This window comes from Anticarsia gemmatalis, chromosome 28 (genome assembly GCF_050436995.1).
Source record: "Anticarsia gemmatalis isolate Benzon Research Colony breed Stoneville strain chromosome 28, ilAntGemm2 primary, whole genome shotgun sequence".
NCBI lineage: Eukaryota > Metazoa > Arthropoda > Insecta > Lepidoptera > Erebidae > Anticarsia > Anticarsia gemmatalis.
In genome coordinates, this window is record NC_134772.1 from 3,301,069 (window position 1) to 3,323,153 (window position 22,085).

The 22,085-nt window shown below is 37.6% G+C and overlaps 2 protein-coding genes across 2 annotated transcripts; both read right to left on the reverse strand.

Annotated features, from left to right (window-relative positions):
* Positions 1 to 90: 90 nt before the first annotated feature.
* Positions 91 to 9,491, reverse strand: LOC142984908 (fatty acyl-CoA reductase wat-like). Its single transcript, XM_076132788.1, has 11 exons — positions 9,397 to 9,491; positions 7,380 to 7,552; positions 6,916 to 7,006; positions 6,294 to 6,416; positions 4,699 to 4,823; positions 4,329 to 4,487; positions 3,801 to 3,910; positions 3,427 to 3,494; positions 2,353 to 2,533; positions 1,781 to 1,973; positions 91 to 897 (listed from the first exon to the last, which is right to left on the reverse strand). Exons 2-11 carry the CDS (start codon positions 7,547 to 7,549, stop codon positions 531 to 533), a joined length of 1,587 nt encoding a protein of 528 aa, XP_075988903.1. The 5' UTR covers positions 7,550 to 7,552; positions 9,397 to 9,491; the 3' UTR covers positions 91 to 530.
* Positions 9,492 to 13,762: 4,271 nt separating this feature from the next.
* Positions 13,763 to 21,927, reverse strand: LOC142984823 (fatty acyl-CoA reductase wat-like). Its single transcript, XM_076132663.1, has 10 exons — positions 21,749 to 21,927; positions 19,266 to 19,356; positions 18,558 to 18,680; positions 17,744 to 17,868; positions 17,176 to 17,334; positions 16,457 to 16,566; positions 16,073 to 16,140; positions 15,436 to 15,622; positions 14,715 to 14,895; positions 13,763 to 14,349 (listed from the first exon to the last, which is right to left on the reverse strand). The coding sequence occupies exons 1-10, from the start codon at positions 21,916 to 21,918 to the stop codon at positions 13,992 to 13,994; spliced, it is 1,572 nt and encodes a 523-aa protein (XP_075988778.1). The 5' UTR covers positions 21,919 to 21,927; the 3' UTR covers positions 13,763 to 13,991.
* Positions 21,928 to 22,085: the final 158 nt, after the last annotated feature.

Below are 22,085 nucleotides of genomic sequence, written 5' to 3' on the forward strand. Positions count from 1 at the left end.
TGTCACGCGTAATATTTTGTATTTTTTATTTTAAAACGTTGTAGTAATAAGAATAGAAAGAAACGGGGTAAGTAAGGCACTCAGTTTAATAAAAATCTTTAATAACAAAATTCAATCACTTTCACAATAGTAAGTCGTGGAATGTAAATATTAACACCATATGCATAAAATTCAGCAAAATTACATTCATTTCTTGTTTTCTTACTCGTATTTTATAAGGGGGCGGGAGCGATCACGCAATGTATCATGCAATGGTAGAATTAATCATTGACGTCTGTAAAGCATCATGCAATGTAACAGAATTCCCATAGTTTGTATGATCAACGTATTCCATACATTTTCCATACGGAGTCACTCATTTTGGTAGCTTTTATGTACTAATTCATCATTTGGATTGAAGAAAAACGTATTTTTTGCCATTATTTTTAGCATACGCTACAGACTTTGACCAATATTAGTTAAAAATGTCGACAGCAACGAACATCCCAGCTATCTCATCACATTTTTGCAATAATATCGTAGAATTCCAGTTAGAAAAACATCCCTAAAACGCTACTGATAAGTGAAAATATCAAACACGCAACCCACCAAAGGCCATAAGTATAAATACCGAACACGACAAAATGTAATATCTTCAAATAAGACTGTTTTTTGAAACCCTCTGCAGTGTTCACTAAACCATCTTTAACTATATACTTCCTTAAGCCAATGCCCCACACTTTAATGAATTCCTCGGCGTCAAAAGTGCTCACGTCACAGTTATAAATAGCTCGGTCAGCGTCACTCATCCTCGCTATCATTTTCTGCAAATTATCATCTTTCATATTCCATGTGTTCGCTATAAAGTAATCGTATAAGTCTGATAGTTTGTCCACTTTTTTGAATATGTCCACGATTCTGAAAAGAGAAATTGCTTTTACTATAGATATTTACGTAAATCTAGGTACTTGATGAAACTGCAAATGCGTCAGTTGCACATATTAGGTCGGGGAAAAAGTCTTTTCGCATTATAGTATGTATGAACTTGTTATAAAATCTCTGGCTTCAAGAATCACAAATGAGTACACAGTTCATTAGGTTTCTTTCAGTGAGCTCCTGGGGTACCCAAATATCGAGAGTTTTTGTGTACAGAAAAGATTTTATTACGAGTTCATACATACTATAATGCGAAAAGACTTTTTCCCCGACCTTATATTATTATATCTCCGGTTCGTATCCTGGATCAAGCTTAAAAGACTTCCTGTCTAGAAATTTCAATTTCAAACTGTCCAAAGTTAAATTGAGGTTTCAGACCTCCGTGCCTCAAATAGCACGTGAAGCCCGTAGTCCTACGTCAAACCTACCACTACTGGTCGCATCGGATACCATCCCACCGAACTATGAGAGCGTAGGAATAGAGATTGTACCTGTTGTGTGTTGACACACTTGGAAACAATGAGAATGGCTGCTGTAGTCGAAAAGTAGTAGGTATTATCTATACTAACTAATATTATAAAGCAGAAGAGTTTGTTTCTTTGATTGTTTGTTTGTTTGTTTGAACGCGCTAATTTCAGGAAATACTGGTCCGATTTAAAAAAAATATTTCTGTTTTAGATAGCCCATTTATCGAGGAAGGTTATAGGCTATATATCATCACGTTACGACCAATAGGAGCAGAGTACCAGTAAAAAATGTTAAAAAAACGGGGAAAATTATGACCCATTATCTCTTATGTGACGCAAGCGAAGTTGCGCGGGTCAGCTAGTTTATATGTTTAAGAAATATGTTTCAAAATACTTACGAACTGACTTCCTTCGGCAGTAACCCCAGCGGTACCACCACCATATCGACAAGATACGCAGGTATGTAGTGGAAGTACCAGGACATTAGGAAGTAAAGGAACTTGGACTTGACTTCGAACAGATACGGCCACCATACGCATTTGGGGCACGAGAGTTGTTCGCGGTATCGCCTCATTGTTTCACTTATAAAACCTGAAATACGAAATCAATAATTAATTAATTACTGTATCGAAGCTCTCTTTCCAAGGTAACAGAACAAAAATTATAATAAGTCCGCCAGTCAGATAATTTAAAAATATTAAACACGTATTTTATTTTTCATTAAAAACCAATAAAGTGACTAACTTAAAAAGCATTAAAGTTATGTAGTGGGGGCTAATGACGTCACGGTGATACATTTCGTACTCTAACGTGACGTCATGCGACTTTTCAACTCAATGTAACGCGGCAATAATTTGATTATGCACAAAAATTACAAATATGTGTGTAATAATTTACCACAATCTACTAGATGGACTAAAAAACATTAGTCTTCATCCCTATATACAAATGGATTTTTTTAAATATTTACCATAACGCAAGGGTTTCTTAATAGTATAGATAGGGACATCTGTGCCATCAGTTTTAAGAGTGGAGTCCCAGCCGGCAGCAATTATTGCGTTGTTGACGTAATCCAGAGGCGCCACGTACAGATCCATGCTAATGTCTGTGTGGAACACACGGAGAACACCTATTCCTCCTCCTAGGTAAACCTGAGAATGAAGACTTTAATTTAGACGCTATACATGCAAAGCAGTGATAGCCGAGTGGTATAAGCTGACACCTCCCACACAAGTGGTTGGAGGCTCGAACCTGAGGCAACACACCAATGACTTTTCGAAGTTATGTGTGTATTAGAAATAATTATTACATGCTCCAACGGTGAAGGAAAACATCGTGAGGAAACCTTGCATGCCTGAGAATTATTTAAAACAGTTCTTGGAAGTATGCAGAGCTCCCAACCCGCACTTGGCCAGCGTGGTGGACTCAAGGTCGAACCCCTCCCTCATTACGGGAGGAGACCCTTGCCCAGCACTGGGACATTAATGGGTTAAATGTATTATATTATATTAGACGTGCACGACATGCAAACTTGACTGCCTCTGTGGCGCTATATTGAAACATCGTCTCTCCTTCTGAAAGACTATTTACCCAGCAGGGAGACAGTATTATGTACGTAGCCTTTCTTCCAAACTATGTTGGAGTCAGCTTCCAGTCTCACCGGATGCAGCTGAATACCAGTTTTTTACATGGAGCGACTGCCAATTGGACCTCCACAACCGGGTTATAACACGATACGTTCGGTAAGACTAGTTGTCAGACTTTCAAGCTTCGGACTACTGTTGACGATTTTCAAAGATCTTCGAAAATGACAGCCGGGACGCACAATTTTCGTGCCTTCCGAAACACGGAGGAACTCGATATGTATAAGATGGTCACCCATCCACAGAACAACCTCGGCAAGAGTGGCTTAACCTCAGATCGATCCGCGCGACTGTAGTTAACTAAGCCACGAGCAGTGAGACAGTAATGGGTAAAAAAGCACCCCACTTTGGTGTTATACCACCGAAATCGAAGAGTTTGGCTTTAGCGTCTTTTAACTTACCCCACTTGGTCCCATAATGGTACTGACGTCCAACCATCCAGGGTTTGGTTCATAGTAAGTTGGCAGTACTGAAATACAATAAAAAAAATTGTGATCAGTTCTTAGTGGAAGTATAAAATATCTTATATCTATAAGAAATAATACAGGCCTGAAACATATTTTAACAGTTCTTGCAGAAACAAAAAAATATATACCCGGCAGGATAGAATGATAATCTGAAATTCTTTTCTTTTTTAGGGGGAGACTGAAGCCCAGCAGTGGGACATTCATTGGTTAGGTAAATATATTGACGATTAGAGAAAGAAAATAGTATAGACTGGAAGGATTAAAACTTACGTAAGTACGTACTTAGTTCACGATAAGTAAATGCTTACCAATTGGAGGTCTGACAACGCAAACGGGTAGGTTATCAGAAGATGTCCTGACTAGCTCTTCCGCCAGTGCTTTGGTGAACGTGTAAGTATTTGGCCAGCCGTCGATCAAACTGGAAAAGTACAATAATATATAAGGTCAACTTGGGTAATTTTGAATCATTTGGGTAACATTGACAATGGGAATATGAACTAGTTTCGATTATTTTATAAAAATCGAAATCAAAAAAATAGCCGAAACTAGTTCAAATTTCCACTGTCAAATGATTTAAAGTTACCCAGGTTGACTGTAGGTCTTAAAAAAAATATTATTCAGTATAATGTATGAACTTGTAATAAAATCTTTTCTCTACACAAAAAAGCTCGATATTTGGGTACCTCACGAGCTCACTGAAAGAAACCTAATTAACCGTGTACTCATTTGTGATTCTTGTAGCCAAATATATTTTATTACAAGTTCATACAAATTAGGTAGATATAATGCAAAAAGACTTTTTCCCCGACTTAATATAATATATCTAAAGAACTTACCCCTTGGTAATATTGTTCATTTTAGCTTCATCCAGTTCCTCGGCGAGCGCTATCATGGTGTGTGGAGGTATGGGGCACGGGTAGAACTCCTCAGCCACGTCCGTGTTGGTACGTTCGAGAGTCGCGTGACAGAACGCCGTGGACACGTGGATTAATTTCCTGGAAAATCAGACATTAGGTGCCTTTACACTCACGCTCTTTCGCGCGTGAAACAACAATCGCGCGTGAAAGAGCGTGCGTGTAAAGGGTGTGCAAAGGGAAAGGAAAGACCATGCGCCGCGCTCATCTATCAAATCCGCGAAGTAAAATCTCGAGCGAAGAACGCGCCGTCTTTCCCGTGCGTAATCCTGTACTTACACGCAGTACTTACTTGAGATTTCCACATTGTTTTGCAAGAACCAACACCTCCCTGGTCCCTCGAAGGTTGGTGAACGTTGCTTTACGTAGTGGCTCGTCGAAGCGAATGGTTGCAGCCACGTGAAATATCACTGACACCTGAAAATCATTCCTTATTACCACATGTAGGTACTTCAATTAGAAAATAAAGAAGCATGCATATTAAGTTCTTTTTTTAGAGCCGCTTATAGATTATATTTATTATTCTTATATTCAACATGGTAAATATTATTCAGGTGTATATAGATATTATACTGGAGTCTCTCGTGAATTTTTAATATTAGTTTTAATGTGACTAAACCAATGGTTTATTTCCTTCAACGTATGGGCAAGTTAGGGGGTCCCTAGTCATGTAATATACAACAATTTGTATTATTATTATTAATTACCGAATTATTAACAATTAACTTTTTTAACAAATTTTCACAGCACCAACTCGAGTAAAGTTCGTTCACCTGGCTCACGAGTCATATGATATTCGAATCAATGAAACTAAAATGAGGAAGAATGCTACTACAATAAAACCTCTTTTTCCTAGCGGCGCACGCGACGTTGCCGCACCGTTTGATCTATTCCGCCAGTGCCGCCCGAACCTGTGGCCTTGAAACACTCGCCGGTGCATTCCGCCCGCTAAATACTAAAATTTAAGATATAATACGCAAAAAGGACGCTTTTTTATAGATTTTCTTTTAGTTTTAAGTGTAATTCAAAAGAAATAGTTACTGTTTTTTGTAATAAAGAATACATTTCAATAATAAGTGTTAACCTTCTACGATAGAACGTCATAGTGTTATTTAATTTATCATTATTAGGTTATTATAGGAAGTGAGTGTTTGTGTTGTTTTCAAGGTGCCTAATACACGCCGTAGACGTTTCTTGGACTCGGTAGGAGATAATAATAAGTATCCTATTAGCAAAGGTGTGCGTTAGTATGCAACAAGGTCACAGAATAAAAACAAGGTTTAAAGATTTGTTTTCGTCGAAAAGATTCATCAAACACGTGAAAAATTAAACATTGTGCATTGCTTTTCCAAATACTCGAAGTGATTAGTGATGATTAATAAGTAACAATACCTAAGTGATTATAACTCGTAGGTGGGTAGTTATGTTTTCACCGCACGAGGTGTCAGTGTCGTCACAGGAGACGCGCCGGCGCCGATAGCGAGCCTTGCGACGTTCCCGCTCCGGCGTACACGTAAGTCATAGTTTGTAGTCATGGCGGAGTATTACGTATGAATGAATTTTTGTACAGAGTGATACTGTTTTGATCACATAAGTTTTTTATTTAGTATGTGTGGCGTAATGTAATTTTTTTGGTTTATTACTTGATTTTTAACGCTCATACCTACCCATACGTTGAAGGAAATAAGCCATTGGAGCAGCACGTTGTATACTTCTAAATACATACTTATATAGATACATTAACAGCCAGGCTCAGAACGAATACTCGTGCTCATAACACAAAGAATTATCCCGGGTGGGACTAGAACCCACCACACGCTTTGGTTATTGCGGCAAGGTGACCAATTTAACCACTGCGCCAAACGTGCAGTTATATATTTGTCTTACCTCCTGAGTGAGTCTTGCCCAGTCCCTCTCATTTAGTCCAAGTCTGATCTGAGTGACATCTCCTTCCACTGGTATTATTTTATCAGCGAATTTCGGCTGCTTACTACGTAGACGTTCATATAACTGTGTAAAAAGATGAAATAATTAGGTAGTTTTTTTTGGGTATTGTTAGTTCCTAAATGTTTTAAAACTCAAATCAGACAAGAATCGAAGGAAATTGCACCTCTGAGGCAAGTGTTCCAGAGTTTATACCCGAGGCAACACACCAATGACTTTTCGAAGTTATTTGTGTATGAGAAATAATTATCACTTGTTCCAACGGTGAAGGAAAACATCGTGATCCAACTTCGCATGCCTGAGAGTTCGAACAGTTCTTTAAGGTATGCAAAATCCCGAACACGCACTTGGCCAGCTTGGTGGACTCAAGGCCTAGCCTCTCTCTCATTTTGGGAGGAGACCCTTGCCCAGCAATGGGACAGCTGTCGCTGTATCAAGCAGATAGACTATCTGACGATTATGTGTAAGATGTAAAACTGGCTCTAAAGTTTTGAACCGAAAAACACAAATCACCTTTCCCAATAAGAAGTAACCTTGAATATTAAAGTCAAATAGATTTACTTACAGGATCTTCGAACATGGAGTCCAGTCTTTGTTGTATTGTCTTCCCTTTCTTCGGTCTCGTCAGCATGTATAACTTCTTTATGGCACATGATCTGAAAAATACGAAATTTTTTCAGAAACCGCACATAATACTTGATAATCTAACCAGAAAATGACTAGCCTTAAAAAACATATCTAATTTTATCCATATATTTCTTCGCTTTCTCTCGAATGGCTAGGCAGAAAGATAAAATAAGATTATTAATTATCCACATTTATATTTTCAATTTATTCGAAGAGGATTAGATTATCAAACTGACAGATTTTGAATTTTCGATTTTGTTGATAGTCTAAGTTAAAGTAGTAAGCTGATAACTTAGGTTATCTTGTTTCTATAGATTTTTTTACCAATGATATTAATAAATGGCATTAGCATCATCCATGAAATGATTATCTACAACTGCAAAATCTCATTCCTAATTTTACCTGAATAGTTTCTCAATGAGTTGTTTCCCGATGAAGCCGGAGCCGCCGGTGAGGAACACGGTGGCGTCGCGGTAGAACTGCTGCACGTTGGAGTCTCCGCGCTCTATCACCGCGTTCATGGGCTCCTGGTACCTCAGAGCGTTCAGCTCTATCACTTGAGCCGGGTCCATTTTCTACAATTTTTTATTACCAAATGACAATACTCGAAAAATACTCACTACTTATATAAAACAATGGCGTTTTAAGTTAATTATTCAGTTAACCTTTATTAATTAGTATTGTGTAATCAGGAATTTGAATATTGATGAATATTTAGTTCCAATGTCGGAATAAACATGGCCTAAGTTCTTTGTTTTCCTGACATGACACATTTATCATTTTGGGATTCTCACATTTTACGGGAATCAACCATCAGTTTGATATTCTCTCTCTTTCTCTCTCTGGCTATTTGTCCATATGATATTTCAACAAGTAAAACAATCGAATCATCTGCTCATTCAAGATACTCCATTTATTCGTTATATGGTTAGTGGTCAACCTGGTGTTAAAGTTGTTCAAGCCGCCCGAAGGCCTTTACAAGGCTTATCATCTGTTATCATTATCAACAACCGGGTTCATCTCAAATGCTACTAAGCGGCCCATCTGTCGAATGTCCGCGTTAGGGTTGCTTAATCTACTAACGGTTTACCGACCAGTGAGCTTTACTAGCGTTAACTAACTTTGAAGGGCACATAAAAGCTCCCGGTTGATGTCAATTAAGATGATAGTCGTTAAGCCATGTCAAAGGTCTTATACGACTTTGATACTAGGCTAACCACTTACCTAAAAATAAATAAATAAAATAAAAACTTGGAGACATTTTGGTTTCAGTATGAATCAATCCTAATAAAGAAAAAAATATTGCAAATTCATGGTACAATCACAAACATAAATATGAATACAATAACACATAGCTGAACTGTGTTTTTTTCATGAGAAATTGAATAATTTAAGCGGTCTGCTTCATTTATACTATTTATTAGCCCATAGCCAGTTGTGCTCACCGGTCGGTAAACGATCTATGGGTTAAGCAACCATTGGCGCGGTCATTCCATAGATGGGTGACCGCATAGTGGGATTTGAACTGGGCGTCTCCGTGCTTCGGAGGGCACGTTGAAAGTCGGTCCCGGTTGTTGTCTACTAAGATAACAGTCGTTAAGCCACGTCAAAGGCCTCCCGGGCTTGAACAACTTGACACTAGGTTACTAACCATACGACAAACAACAAACAACTATTTATTTACAAAAATTACGTAAACATATTTTTATTTTCATTAACGTGATCAAAATCAAATCATATAGGTCAAACCCCATACTTTAATTATAGTTATAATAGGAGAACTAAATAACTCAATATTTGAAGTTTCGAGAAATTCGCGATTTCGGTTCTGCTTTTTTGCCACTATTTTTGACATCACTAACAAATGGGGAACATTTTTACAGTCGGCAATTTTATACTATGCTTTAGGCATATTGCTTTCAATCTTATGATGGATCAATCTAACTTCCTTAATGAACCAAAAATATAATAAAAATCAAGAACCAATTTATCCATTTCTACAAAAATGACCACATATTTAGATTAGGTTAAGATATAGGAATGTTTGTTAGACCAAAAGATGCGGCATATTTCAGGAATCACGAAAATGGTAAAAGGTCAATTTGGCCAAAATCAGAGTTATTTAGTACTCTCATTATAGCGACGAAATACATGTCTAATAGTATTTGATAATTTAGTACATAGATTTGCTAAATTGGGACACTATCTTTTCAAAAATCAAAATCAAATCATATATTCATATAGGTCAAATGCTGACAATTATGATAGTCAATGATACAGAGAGTGAATTCACCGCCAGTTCGAAAGGTAGCGCCAATGAAAAGAGCTGGCAACAAACTCCTGGCCATTATTTTTAATCGCCAATTAATTTTAACAATCTTTCTATTAGGTATAAATCTTTGATTTTTTAAAATCTTACCTATTTATATTAAACGTGAACCATTAAACAACTGTAATATCACGTAACACACAAAACGTGTAGTAATTCAACTAAGGAATGGTTGAAAGTGTAAAACAATGATCTGATTTATATACAAAAACTTATTGTTTGCAAATAAGTACCTAATAAAATGGACACGGTCATCGTGTCACTTCTGTTTCACTAGGTATTACACGCGACTTTGCCTGTGTTTACGGTATTTAGACGTTACCGTACGTTGGGAGGTCGTGGGTTCGATTCCCACACGAACTAATATTTGTGCGATCCACAAATACTTGTTACGGGTCTAGTCGTGGTCGTTGTTTGTATGTTTGTAAAAGTCTTCGCGATATTAGAGCAATTCTTCATGCGGGAGTTGTCTTTTTTAACCCCCGACGCAAAAAGAGGGGTGTTCTAATTTGACGTGTCTGTCTGTCTGTGGCATCATAACTCCCGAAGGGATGCTGTGATTTCAATTTATTATTAAAGGTGACTTACATATGTGCAAGTGTTCTTAGACATGTCTGATGAAAATCGGTTGAGCCGTTTAAAAGTTGTAGGGGGTGAAAGTGGGGAGATTAACCGAATGTCTACAAATGTATTCGGATGGGGTCTCAAATAGTTTTTTACTTTTTGAAGGGAATTTAAGATTTTGTGTCGGTTGCTTTTTAAATTTTTTATTTAATTTAATATGGATAAAAGACTGTAACCAGAGACTGCGGCCGCTTCTTGACTTTAGGTAATGCAGATGAAACAGTTCGGAAGCGAGAACGAGACAGGAGACAGATCTATACTAATATACTAATTACTAATATTACTAATCTATACTAATATTATAAAGCTGAAGAGTTTGTTTGTTTGTTTGTTTGAACGCGCTAATCTCAAGAACTACTGGTCCGATATGAAAAATTCTTTCAGCGTTAGATAGCCCATTCATCGAGGAAGGCTATAGGCTATATATCATCTCACTACGACCAATAGGAGCAGAGTAACAGTAAACAATGTTACAAAAACGGGGCAAAATTTCACCCATTCTCTCTTATGTGACGCAAGCGAAATTGCGCGGGTCAGCAAGTCATAAGTAAAGTTACGGTCGCAGGTTGCCTCGCTCGCAAACCGCCGCCGTTATATATGTACTTTGTTATATAAACTACTAGCATTTTCTAACAGACAGACGACTTGTTACTTTCCCTATAATAGTTTTAATATAGATTTATACGCTTATGTAATTGTTTCCTGTTTTTTTTAACATATACTTGTAGGTCGAAACGAAATTATTCGTACAATCAAGGCAAGGATATTATATTGTAATTATTGCCTCTGTAGACTTCTGTGGTCTGGGCGGCAGTAGATGCAACTGCTGATCACGACGGCCCGGGTTTGACTCCCAGGTTATACGAAGTGAAATTAGACTTTTTCATATTTATTTTATTTTGGATTATGACATGATTTATGGATGTGAATAAAGTAAGGGAAGTTTGTAAGGATCATACTGAGTTTAAAGCCTGCACTACACTACTCGCGAAGTTGCTCGAAGTTGAACGAATACGTTAGTGTAAAAGAGCACTTTGGTTCGCTTCGTGCAACTTCGCCTCGCCTCGGACGACTTCCATTCGTTGTCGGTTTTTGCGCCCGAGTCAAAGGACTCGAAGTGTCCCGAAGTTCGAACACGAAGTGTCTTACTACACTACTCTACTCGGCTCACTTCAGTAGCTCTACCATGAGTTGGCGTAGTTAAATCACCTTACTTAACTAGAGTAGTTAACGTGAGAACGCAACTACAACAGTGGGCTTAAATGTTCGTACCATGAGTTGTGTTGACGTTAACTACTCTCGTTATAGTTAAAACTATATCATTCGTAGTAAGATTTTTAGTCTGTGGTTATGCGACATAATGTCAACATTCAATCTGTAACTTGACGAAGCTCGAGTGTTGTAGTTCTATCTCCTTCTGTTCACATAAGACAGACAGAGAGAAAATACGACACACGTTTCAAATAGATATGGTAGTATTAACCAACAAAAATAAGAAGTCGTCGCTTACATATAATTTGGTACGTTTTCGTGTATTTTAGATTTTGTGTTATTGCTTTTTGTTTATTGTCTGCCGGGGACAAAACAAAACACTTCAGTTACGTTTTAGTGCTAGTGCAAGGATTCTAATTAACAACTAATTTTATTTTCACCTTTGTTTAAATAATCCTCTTTCCTGCCGCGTCCTAGGAAACTTTATAAACATGTTTGCAAAAACTGCATGGTTTAAAGATGAAGTAACTTTTACAATGATCACACTTGTGGCCTCTTGGGAAAAAATGGTTCGCCTCCCCAACAACACGCTGGTAGTCATCGTGAGCGTGAAAAAGTATAAGAAACTTATTTGTTCTTGAGAGGTTATCGGAACAAAACAAAAGAGCTAAGATTTATGTTAAGCTTACCTTTGATTCTAATGAAACTCTTTGAGATGATTTTAAACCCGTGTGTTGACATAATAAATCACATAATTCTATAAACACTTCTTTGTTAGTCGTTATAGTTTTGTAAAGTTTGTTTTACAATGGAGAATGTTACTAGGTATGCCAAATCGCTTGAAATTTTGACACAGTATAGCCTGTATGTATACATATAAACTAGTTTTTGTTTCAGTCAAAAATACCGAATAGTTTTGATTTTATAAGCATTCAAAGTTTCGAAAAATATCGAGTCCCGCTAGCAGCCGCGTGAGCGGCTGTGACGTCATACTACATTACCGCGCCGCGCGGGCCGCGTCCCGCTTAGTAATAAGTCGCCAATCGTTGTTGTAGGTGTAATAGCTTGCGTAGTATTTTGTTGTGTTTTCGTCCGCTTATGTATAAAATAACTTATAATAATAGTAAATACTATTCGATTAATAAAATGGATAAAGGATTTTAAAAAGGGCAATCGGATAATCTACCTAAAATAAATGGAATAATGGTTGCGAATTATTTGTGAAACAAATAGATGTTTTGTTGCTTCCGAAATCCTACTTAATATTATAAATTTGAAAGTTTGTGAGAATGTACATATGTACATACATAAGTACATAAGTAATACATACAATAACATACATTTGTCATTGTACGTATGTATGTTTGTATACGTATGTATTTATGTACGTATGTTTGTATATGTATGTATGTATGTACGTATGTATGTATGTAAGTATGTAGGTATGTAAGTATGTATGAATGTTTGTTACTCTTTCACGCAAATTTAACTGAACCGATTACGATGAAATTTGATATATAGCTGAAGACCCAGAATAACACATAGACTACTTTTTATCCTCGAGTTCCCGAAGGATCGGGATTTACGGGGGAAGGGTTTCCATGCGGACGAAGTCGTGGGCGGCTTCTAGTATATTATACATAGGTATAATAAGTAATAATGTTAGATATTTACGATCACTGCATATTATAATGAAACAGTTTTTAACCGAAATAATCGCATCCTTATCGATTTTACATTTTTCCTGCCACAGTAAAATCAATAAACTCGCGATCAATCCGGTTAGAAATTGTTTCATTATAAGATGAACTTATTTATTATTACTTATGTACTTACCTACATAATATTAAATTACATTTAGGCACAACATATGATTTCCTAGTATTTGAATTGAACATTTTTAAAAGTATTTAGGAATAATTTCAACGCACCGAGCCCGCGACCGCAAGCGGATTGTGTGAGCCAGACTGAGCAAGTGTAGAGTGACGTCACACCGTCACCGAGAGCTAGCGTCGTGCGGTTTCAACTTGTTTTACTTATAAATCGAAAACTAATTGACGTATCGAAGTAATTCTTTCACCAGTATTTTTTATTTTTAAACGAGAATATGGAGTGCTAAAAATCAAAATTAGGTAACATTCTCCATTATTGAGGGGATTTCCACTTAATTCACGCATACCACTTTGAAATGTCTTTGTTCTCATCGTTCATCTTTGAGTGCAGCAGTTTCAAACATATCGCAACCAATATTTGTTCAACCGAACATTTTTTAATGGAAAATAACTTCAATTATTTATAAAACATTACGCTCTCACGAAGCTAAAAGTCGGTGAGTGCCGCAACTACTATAGTAATAGTTCGTTACTATAGCATCTGTCAAATTGGTAACTCATGGTACCATTATCGTACGGAAAGAATGAACGACAAAGCCAATCTACATTCACTGTTGTTTAATTTAACTACACGTTACTAACTATGGCGACTCATGGTAGCAATGTTGGTACCTTAACTATCCGCTAGAGGCGCTGTTCGAGTTTTCATACATTTTTTCAACTACAGTGTCTGCGGGAGACTATAGTTGCCAACTCATGGTAGAGCTACTGTTCGCATCGAGACCAACGTCAATCAACGTCATCCAACATCAACGGAACGTCATCCATGATGTCATCCCAATCGTGCGGACGCCGGGCGACTGAGCTCCTCGCGAAGTTGCACGAGTGTGTAGGCACATACTTCGAACTTCGATCAACTTCGAAGAGTGCAGGCTTTAAAAGAAAAAAAGTTTAGAAAGAAAACAAACACATCATAGACAAAACTCATTACATATACAAATTACAAACGAAACTGAATCAGAACCATAAACAATTTATACCATAGATAAATAACATCACCAAAATATAAAAACAATAAAAATATAAAGCGGTAACAATCAAATTTAATTTATGCAACCAAAATTGTTTTTTTCTTGCGTAGACCGTATTTTTAAGGCCATCTTTGAGCACATATTTCCTTAGCCCAATACACCAAATAGTTAAGTAATCTTTATAATCTATATCTGTCGTGTCAAAGTTGAATATAATTCTGTCATTTTCGGAAAGACTTTGGTATAATTTATCCGTGTTTGAGTCGTCGAAAATCCAGGTTCTTGTAACAAAATAGGATAATGCTTTAGACAGATTGTAGATCTTTTTGTAGAGTTTTGTAAACCTGAAAAATAAATATCATGAATTAAAAATAACTTAGTAGAGAACCTGCAAATGTACAATATATCTTTAGTATAACAAGTTTTCGAAGGCACCTTCGTCCGAGTGAAAGCATTTCCCGTAGTAAAAAGTATCTGTACTAATCTAACTATTATTATTTGTGTACCAAATAGGGTAGTTGATTAACGAAAAACCACAGTGACGTCACTATGTCATATTTCTATACTAAAATGTGTTTGACATTTCATAAAAAGTTGCTGATTTGACTGGTAGTCAACTATTTAATTAAAATCCATCCAGTAGTTTTTACGTGAAAGAGTAACAAACATCCACACAAACTTTCGCGTTTATAATACTAGGGTAACTTACATTGGCTTTTTCCTTAACAACACGCATATAAAGTCCAGTAGATAGCCAGGAATGAGATGTAAAATCCAGGTTAATAATAAGAACAGGTGAGTGTTGGATGTGTTTATAATGTAGATGTACCAAACAGATACGGGCGTAGGCAGGTTCTCTGCTACTGACAATATTGTCGTTGACATCGTATCTGTAAGGAAAATACTTTTGTTACTACATATGTATCTATACACTATACATAATATATCAGCCTAGCATTTCTTCCAACTATATTGGAGACGATTTCCAGTCTCACCGGATGCCGCTGAATATCAGCATTTTACATGTAGCGACTGCCTATCGGACCTCCACAACCCAGTTAACTGAGTTATAACACGATACCCCTCGGTAAGACTGGCTGTCAGACTTTCAAGCTTCTGACTACTGTTAACGACTGTCAAAGACTTTGCATATCTTCAAGAACTGTTCTAATGAATTCTCAGACATGCAAGGTTGCATCACGATGTTTTCCACCATCATTGGAACAAGAAGTGATCATTATTTGTAATACAAACATATCTTGTAAAAGTCATTGGCGTGTTGCCTCGGGTTCGGATTGTCAACCACATGCGTGGAAAGGTACTTACTTATACCATTTGGCTATCACTGTTCATATAAAACGTTGCTATTTCTTGAAAAAGATGAGCAATTTATTGGAACCTCCAATAAATTGCTCATCTTTTTCACTCACTCCAAGAGCAAAGATTCCTCGCGCTGGATATGGAATAGATCTTCACATCATTAGCCTGTCTTCTTGCGGTCTCGTAGCCGGCGGCTATAAGTCCGTTGTTGACATAGTCCACTGGGACCAGACTGAACCGTGTGTCGTTGTCGATGTACAACGCGTGAACCAGGCCTGTTGCTGGACCCAGGACTAACTGTAAGAGAAAAATATTAGATATTGATTGCCTCTGTGGTTTGAGTGATAGTGTACCACTCCAAGGTCTCGGGGTCGATTACCAGGTCGTGCAAAGTGCGATTGGGAAGGCTTATTTTTATTATAAAACTAGCTGACCCGGCAAACATTGTTTTGTCATATAAATAAAAACCTTTATTGATTACATAGATCCCATACAAACCTTATCCCGACAGTTACGAACATATTAAAAATGGAATTACCCAATTTAGTTTAGTTGTTCAAAAGTTATGCGCGTACTAGATGAATACGATCCACGATGAATAGAAAAATGTCGTTACCACTTTATCAGTCCCGGGAATCAAATCTTTGTCATCACCAGTCGTATAAATTACCTTCCAGACCACAGAGACAGTGTAAGTTGTTCAAATAATTAATCAAACATTTGTAAAAGTAACACTTATGTGCTTACCCCACTAGCACCGTAGGCGCAGCTCATGTCAGTCCAGCCAGGACATGGCTCTTTATATGATGATATTACTGAAACAAAGTAAAATTTATACTATTACTATCCCACTGCTGGGCAAAGGTCTCCTCTTAAATATCAAAACTTTGAGTCGAACACGCCTGCCATATAAATGTTAAACGCGTGGAGATGACGCCCTAGGAAGACAGACATACACTCGGGATAAATTTTTGTGTAATGAGCACGAGTATTTGTTCGGAGCCTGGTAGTCATTTCAAATATGTTAGAACGTAATGCTATATTTCTATTTAGGTACCATAGTACAAGCTCTGCTTAGTTTGGAATCTAATGACTGTGTGTGAGTTGGCCAATGATATTTATTTTTGTTACCTATGGCTGGTCTCACGATACAGGCTGGTATGCGACCAGTCCATCTCCTGACTTCTTCTTCAGCTATGGCTTTAGCAAACGTGTACGTGTTAGGATATCCTTTGATGAATCTAGAAAGAAAAATAATATTATTTAAATTACGATATTGGCTGAGTGAAATACTAATGGATATTTTTACGCCTCTTATATCCGAAGGTGTAGGTGTGTTTGAAGTACACCAACATTTTGCCATTAACAATGTCAGTGTTATGTTATAGGGACTGTTCCTACTGCTACATAACGGGCCTGGTACCAAATTGCAGTTTCAATTGATAATATTGAAATACAAATTAGAAAAAACACAATAACACATTGCCACAGGAATTGAACTCGAGACCTCGTGATCAGAAGTCACACATCCTGACTACAACGGCGGCAAAATGTGGTACGAGTAAATTGTTTTTATAACCCATTACTGTCCCACTGCAGGGCAAGGGTCTCCTCCCAAACGAGGGGAGGGGTTAGGCCTTGAGTCCACCACGCTGGCCAAGTGCGGGTTGGGGACTTTGCATGCCCTTAATAAATGTATTAAACAAATTTTAGGTATGCATCATATTTCATTTTAATAGGAGAGTATGCACGCGACCATGTGTTGTCGTGGTGGAGTGGTTGTCGTTTTCGCGTGGTTGTGGTACGTCCGAAATAGCCCTAATAGAAAGCAAAATCCTGATGACGCTCACTTGTTCTCAACCTCCTTGATTCTCTCATCACTGACAGTTTCTGCCAATCGTATCATGACGTCAGGAGGAACTGGACATGGGTAGAATTGCTCCAACACCTCGGAACCAAGGTCTTGGACGTTCGCGTTGGCGTACGCTGATGATACGTGAACGAAAGATCTGGATGATGAGAAAAGATGGTTGAAAATCTATTCCAAATTTTCATTGTAGGTACAATTACTATAGCATGCTTGAAAGTTAAAGATAGCACCCTAGACGTTGAAGGTGATCTCCAAGATACAGGGTAAAACCTAGTTTAGAGGTCAGGGATTCGGTTTGCATATAACTTAGCTATAACTATTATTAATAAGTTGTTGATTGTATAATGAGTGCAGTTCATGCAAAAGTTGTTTGCAGTGATTTTTTAGTTCAATAAATTTATTATTATTACTATAAAAAGAAAGGTAGAAAGGTAAATCAAAATTAAAAAATAAAAATAATAATCTGAATATCAATTAACTAGCTCTTGACTGTGAGTCCGACCACAGGCTCTGTAGTTATATGGTCTATGTTACGAAATATAGCAGACCTAAAATCTTGACAAGCGTGACCAAGCTTGAGCGCTTCTCTCGTTCCTCGGATGTTGATCAATGTAGCCACTCGTAGACTCTCGTCGAACCGCGTAGTGGCTGCTACATGGAATATTACGTTAACCTGGAAAGATGGTTAGATAAAAATTAAGGTCCTTTTCGCTTCTTATGGATAACCTACCATTGTGTCAAAATTACACCTAGTAAGCTAACCGTAAGTTATTCAGAAGTGGTAAATTAATGATTTGGGCTCGCTTCCTTTTTAAAAACTATGTTTAAAAAAAAATTTGTTTATCATGAAAAGATTAATCAGTATCAATTTTTGCTAAAAAATGCAAAGTCGTAATTATACATAGGTTGTCTAGTCTGAGCAGCTGCCTACCACGAGGTCTCGGGTATAATTCCCGGCTTGTTTATAGTGCTTATCTTTTCTAATTTATAATAAAACATTCTAAATAGTAGTCCAGAGTTTGATAGCATAAATAATAAACGGCAGACTCGCCCCCTACTACTTCTTGAACGGCTAAACTCGTGGCGCAGTGGTTTAGGTCACCACGCCAACACCACTGCGTCGGGAGACGGGGGATCGATTTTCACACGGAGCAATTATTTGTGCGATCCACAAATAATTGTTTCGGGTCTGGTTGTGCTTTGTGTCCGTTGTTTGTATGTTTGTAAATGTCCCCGCGACACAAGAGCAATTCTTAGTGCGGGAGTTGTCTTTATTAAAGAAAAAGAAGAAGAATATACACCTCTGCCACCTTCTGTTATAACAGGTGTGATAAATAAAAACAAAACACAAATAGTCCTTACCTCCTGCGTGAGAGTGTTCCAGTCATTATCGTTAAGTCCAAGTTTGGTGTCAGCCACATCACCGGTGACTGCCACTATCTTGTCTGAGAACCCTGGACTCTTCTTACGTACTGCATCAAATACCTGAGTTAAAGAAGAATAGAAAGATGGGTGTTACAAATTATTGTTTTAAGTTTAGTTGTTACGTTTAAGGGACGGTTCACAACTGACGGAAGATGCGTCGGGCGTAACCTAAATAGTATGGGATTGGCAACGATTCATCATCGGTTGAGTGTGAACGGTCGAGTGTTTTTCTATACATTTGTCTGTTCTGGCGTTACGCGACCGATAATACGCGACGCATGTCCCGTCAGATATGAACCTTCCCTATGACTGCTTGCTACTTATTTATCATATGGTTAGCTGTCAATCTAGTGTCAAAGTGACTCAAACCGCCTGAAAACTCTTGAGATGGCTTAACAACATCAAATCAGAATCCAATAATTTATTCATAGGTCAAGTACTGACACTTATGATAGTCACTGATACAGAGAGTGAAATTACCACCAGTTCGGAAAGTAGGGCCAATGAGAAGAGCTGGCGAGAAACTCCTGGCCACTCTTTTTAATTGACAATTATATATTTTTTCCATTTCTGGACTCAAGGCCTGTCCTCTCCCTCATTTTTCTGCTCAACGGCGGGTTTTTAATGACTATTTGTTGTACTTACAGGGTCTTCTAGCATTTCTGCAAGTCTTTCGTCCACGGTCTTTCCCTTCTTCGGTCTCATGAGAACGTACACCTTACCCACGTAGCATGCTCTGTATGAAATAAAGTTGATAAATAAATAATAATAATATTTCTAGTCGATATGCGGCTACGACGGCCAATATCATTGAAATCGGATTATATAGGATAATTTGATCTCATCAAATTTCTGATTTCTATAAATACGATCAAAAATTAAAAATTACTTTGATGCTTTCGATCATGTGAATAACTCACAAAAAGACGGTTAGCTAGTAATCACCATCAATCAATATAGAACTCTTCCGTTACTGAGTGACTGACTGACTGACTGATGGACAACGCACAACCGAAACTACTGAATGTGGAAAGTTGAAGGTATGAAAATTCTCTAGGAAGTATTTTTGGAAATTTCAACCTCGAAGGGAGTGGAATTCCACGCGGTTAAAGCCTCAAGCTGAAAGCTAGTACATACATCTAAAAAAAATACATCTAGACTTAGAACAAATACTCGTGCTCAGCACACGAATATTTAGTAACATTTTTTATCAAATCTAGGCAAATATCGAGAATATTGTTCATAATATCGTGTGTACAATACACTCGTACAATTTTTATTCCTCGCTTCATAACACATCAGGTTTCCCCTACTAAAAGAACCAATCATTGAATACGAATCCGCATCTCTTTGTAGACGGCCAGTCACCCCATAACTCAACCGCACCTGCGCAATGTTAACTATCGATCAAATATGACTCTAAAACTGACCAGCATTAGAGCTAAATTAAAAAATTACAGAATTAAAAAATCAATACAGGTCCTAGGGCGTCTGTAGTACCGGAGTCTGGGATGGAGCCGCCATTCTGTCTGTGAGCTCCCTCGAAACTACACGTAGATTTATATTTCTCAATTTTGATATTATATTTAGTGATTATAAAAGTAGATTTATTTGTGATCGTGCTACAGTGAATAAGGTACGTAAATTTTGGTTTATCTTTTAAATAATAATAGTAGTTTAAAATATATTCGTGTTTGGGATAAGGATATGATCAGTTGTTTTAACGGTGAAAGAAAACATCGTGATGAAACCTTACATGTCTGAGAATTCTTTAAACAGTTTTGGAAAGCAATTTCCCTTACTATTGATTACTTATTCGCTCTCTCCTTTCGGTAGACCTGTGCCCAGCAGTGGGACAGTAATGGGATAAACTTTCGTTTTGATAAATAATTGGATTCATAATATTTTATTGTTTATTAAATTGGGAATGAGGTAATTTTTCCGGAGTGGAAATGTCCTATAATATTTATGTGAATTGAACATGTATTTCTTTGTATGTTTCAGACAGTGGCACAACAAGATGGCGGCTGTAACTCCCGCCATGTTTGAATGCAGTCCTGAAGATGACCGCTGTAACGAGGCTCGTGGAATACATGGTATGTTTATTTTATATATAAAATTTCCATGTCACAATGTTACTTACTTACGTACTTCGTAATGTTACGTACTTCTCCGAAACGGCTTGACCGATTCCCATGAAATTTTGTGAGCATATTGTGTAGGTCTGAGAATCGGCCAACATCTATTTTTATTACCCCTAAGTGACATTTTTTTTTATTAATGCGGCAAAACAACGTTAGCCTGGTCATTTAGTTTTTATATAACATCACGCTTGTTACATTAGAAGGCTGTCAGTTCAGTATGCTAAGGCCCATTGCCATATACAGGACACGTTAGCCAGTTTCAAGATACTATTGGACACATTCAAATAAGCTTTTAAAACCCAGTAACTATTTTCTCAATCCGGGATTCGATCCTGATACCTTTTGTTCAGCAGACGCTAAAGAACACAAAGTTTATATTTTTTATGTGTTCAACCCTGAAAAAATATATTTATCATGTGTCTTATACTGTATTTTTAATTTATTTCAGGTGGTTCAAAAATACACATGTCAAACGGTTCGCAGAAGAACGCCTTGATAAACGAAATTGGTCTTTATTTAATCATTATAACACACTAACAGTTCTTAGTACTGCAACATGATTTTGTAATAAAAATGTAAAATTCTATGTGTGTTTCATTATATCTGACCCCTGAATGATAACTCTGTGGGACGGTGGCACCGACACAGTCTCTCTCTCTCTCTCTCTCTATCTCTCTCTCTCTCTCTCTCTCTCTCTCTCTCTCTTCCTGGCTATTTGTCCCATATGGTGGTGGGCCTCCTTACACTCTTCCTTCACTTCGCCCTATCCTTGACGTGGTCTTCCTCAACCTCACATGCCTTCATGTCTCGCCGCAACACTTCTATCCACGTGGTCTTGGGCCTCCCTCTCTTAACCCACAGATCGTTTACCGACCGGTGAACGCAACTGGCTATGGGCAGCTCAATCGTAACCACTGCGCCACGGAAGCAGTCAAACCAGAGGAAGCCCAGTCTACTACAAGGCACTATTTAGTATATTCATACCTGAATAGTTTCTCAATGAGTTGTTTCCCGATGAAGCCGGAGCCGCCGGTGAGGAACACGGTGGCGTCGCGGTAGAACTGCTGCACGCTGGAGTCTCCGCGCTCTATCACCGCGTTCATGGGCTCCTGGTACCTCAGAGCGTTCAGCTCTATCTCTTGAGCCGGGTCCATTTTCTACAATTTTTCATTACCAAATGACAATTGCCGAAATATACTCACTACTTATATAATATGAAACAATGAATTATTGAGTTTTAAGCAAATTATAATTGACCTAACGTTTATTAATTAGAATAGTGTAATCAGGAAACTGAATATTGATTGAAGTTAACTGCAGC

What these genes read in the sequence shown, in the direction of transcription:
- LOC142984908 (XM_076132788.1), bottom strand. Translation starts at nt 7,549, where the DNA reads ATGGACCCGGCTCAAGTGATAGAGCTGAACGCTCTGAGGTACCAGGAG. An exon ending in CGTTGTCAGACCTCCAATTG is followed by an intron (nt 3,495 to 3,800) that starts GTAAGCATTTAC and finishes ATTGTATTTCAG; the next exon opens with TACTGCCAACTTACTATGAA. An exon ending in CCATTATGGGACCAAGTGGG is followed by an intron (nt 2,534 to 3,426) that starts GTAAGTTAAAAG and finishes CTTCATTCTCAG; the next exon opens with GTTTACCTAGGAGGAGGAAT.
- LOC142984823 (XM_076132663.1), bottom strand. Translation starts at nt 21,918, where the DNA reads ATGGACCCGGCTCAAGAGATAGAGCTGAACGCTCTGAGGTACCAGGAG. An exon ending in CAGAAATGCTAGAAGACCCT is followed by an intron (nt 18,681 to 19,265) that starts GTAAGTACAACA and finishes TCTTTAACTCAG; the next exon opens with GTATTTGATGCAGTACGTAA. An exon ending in TTGTTAAGGAAAAAGCCAAT is followed by an intron (nt 14,350 to 14,714) that starts GTAAGTTACCCT and finishes TTTATTTTTCAG; the next exon opens with GTTTACAAAACTCTACAAAA.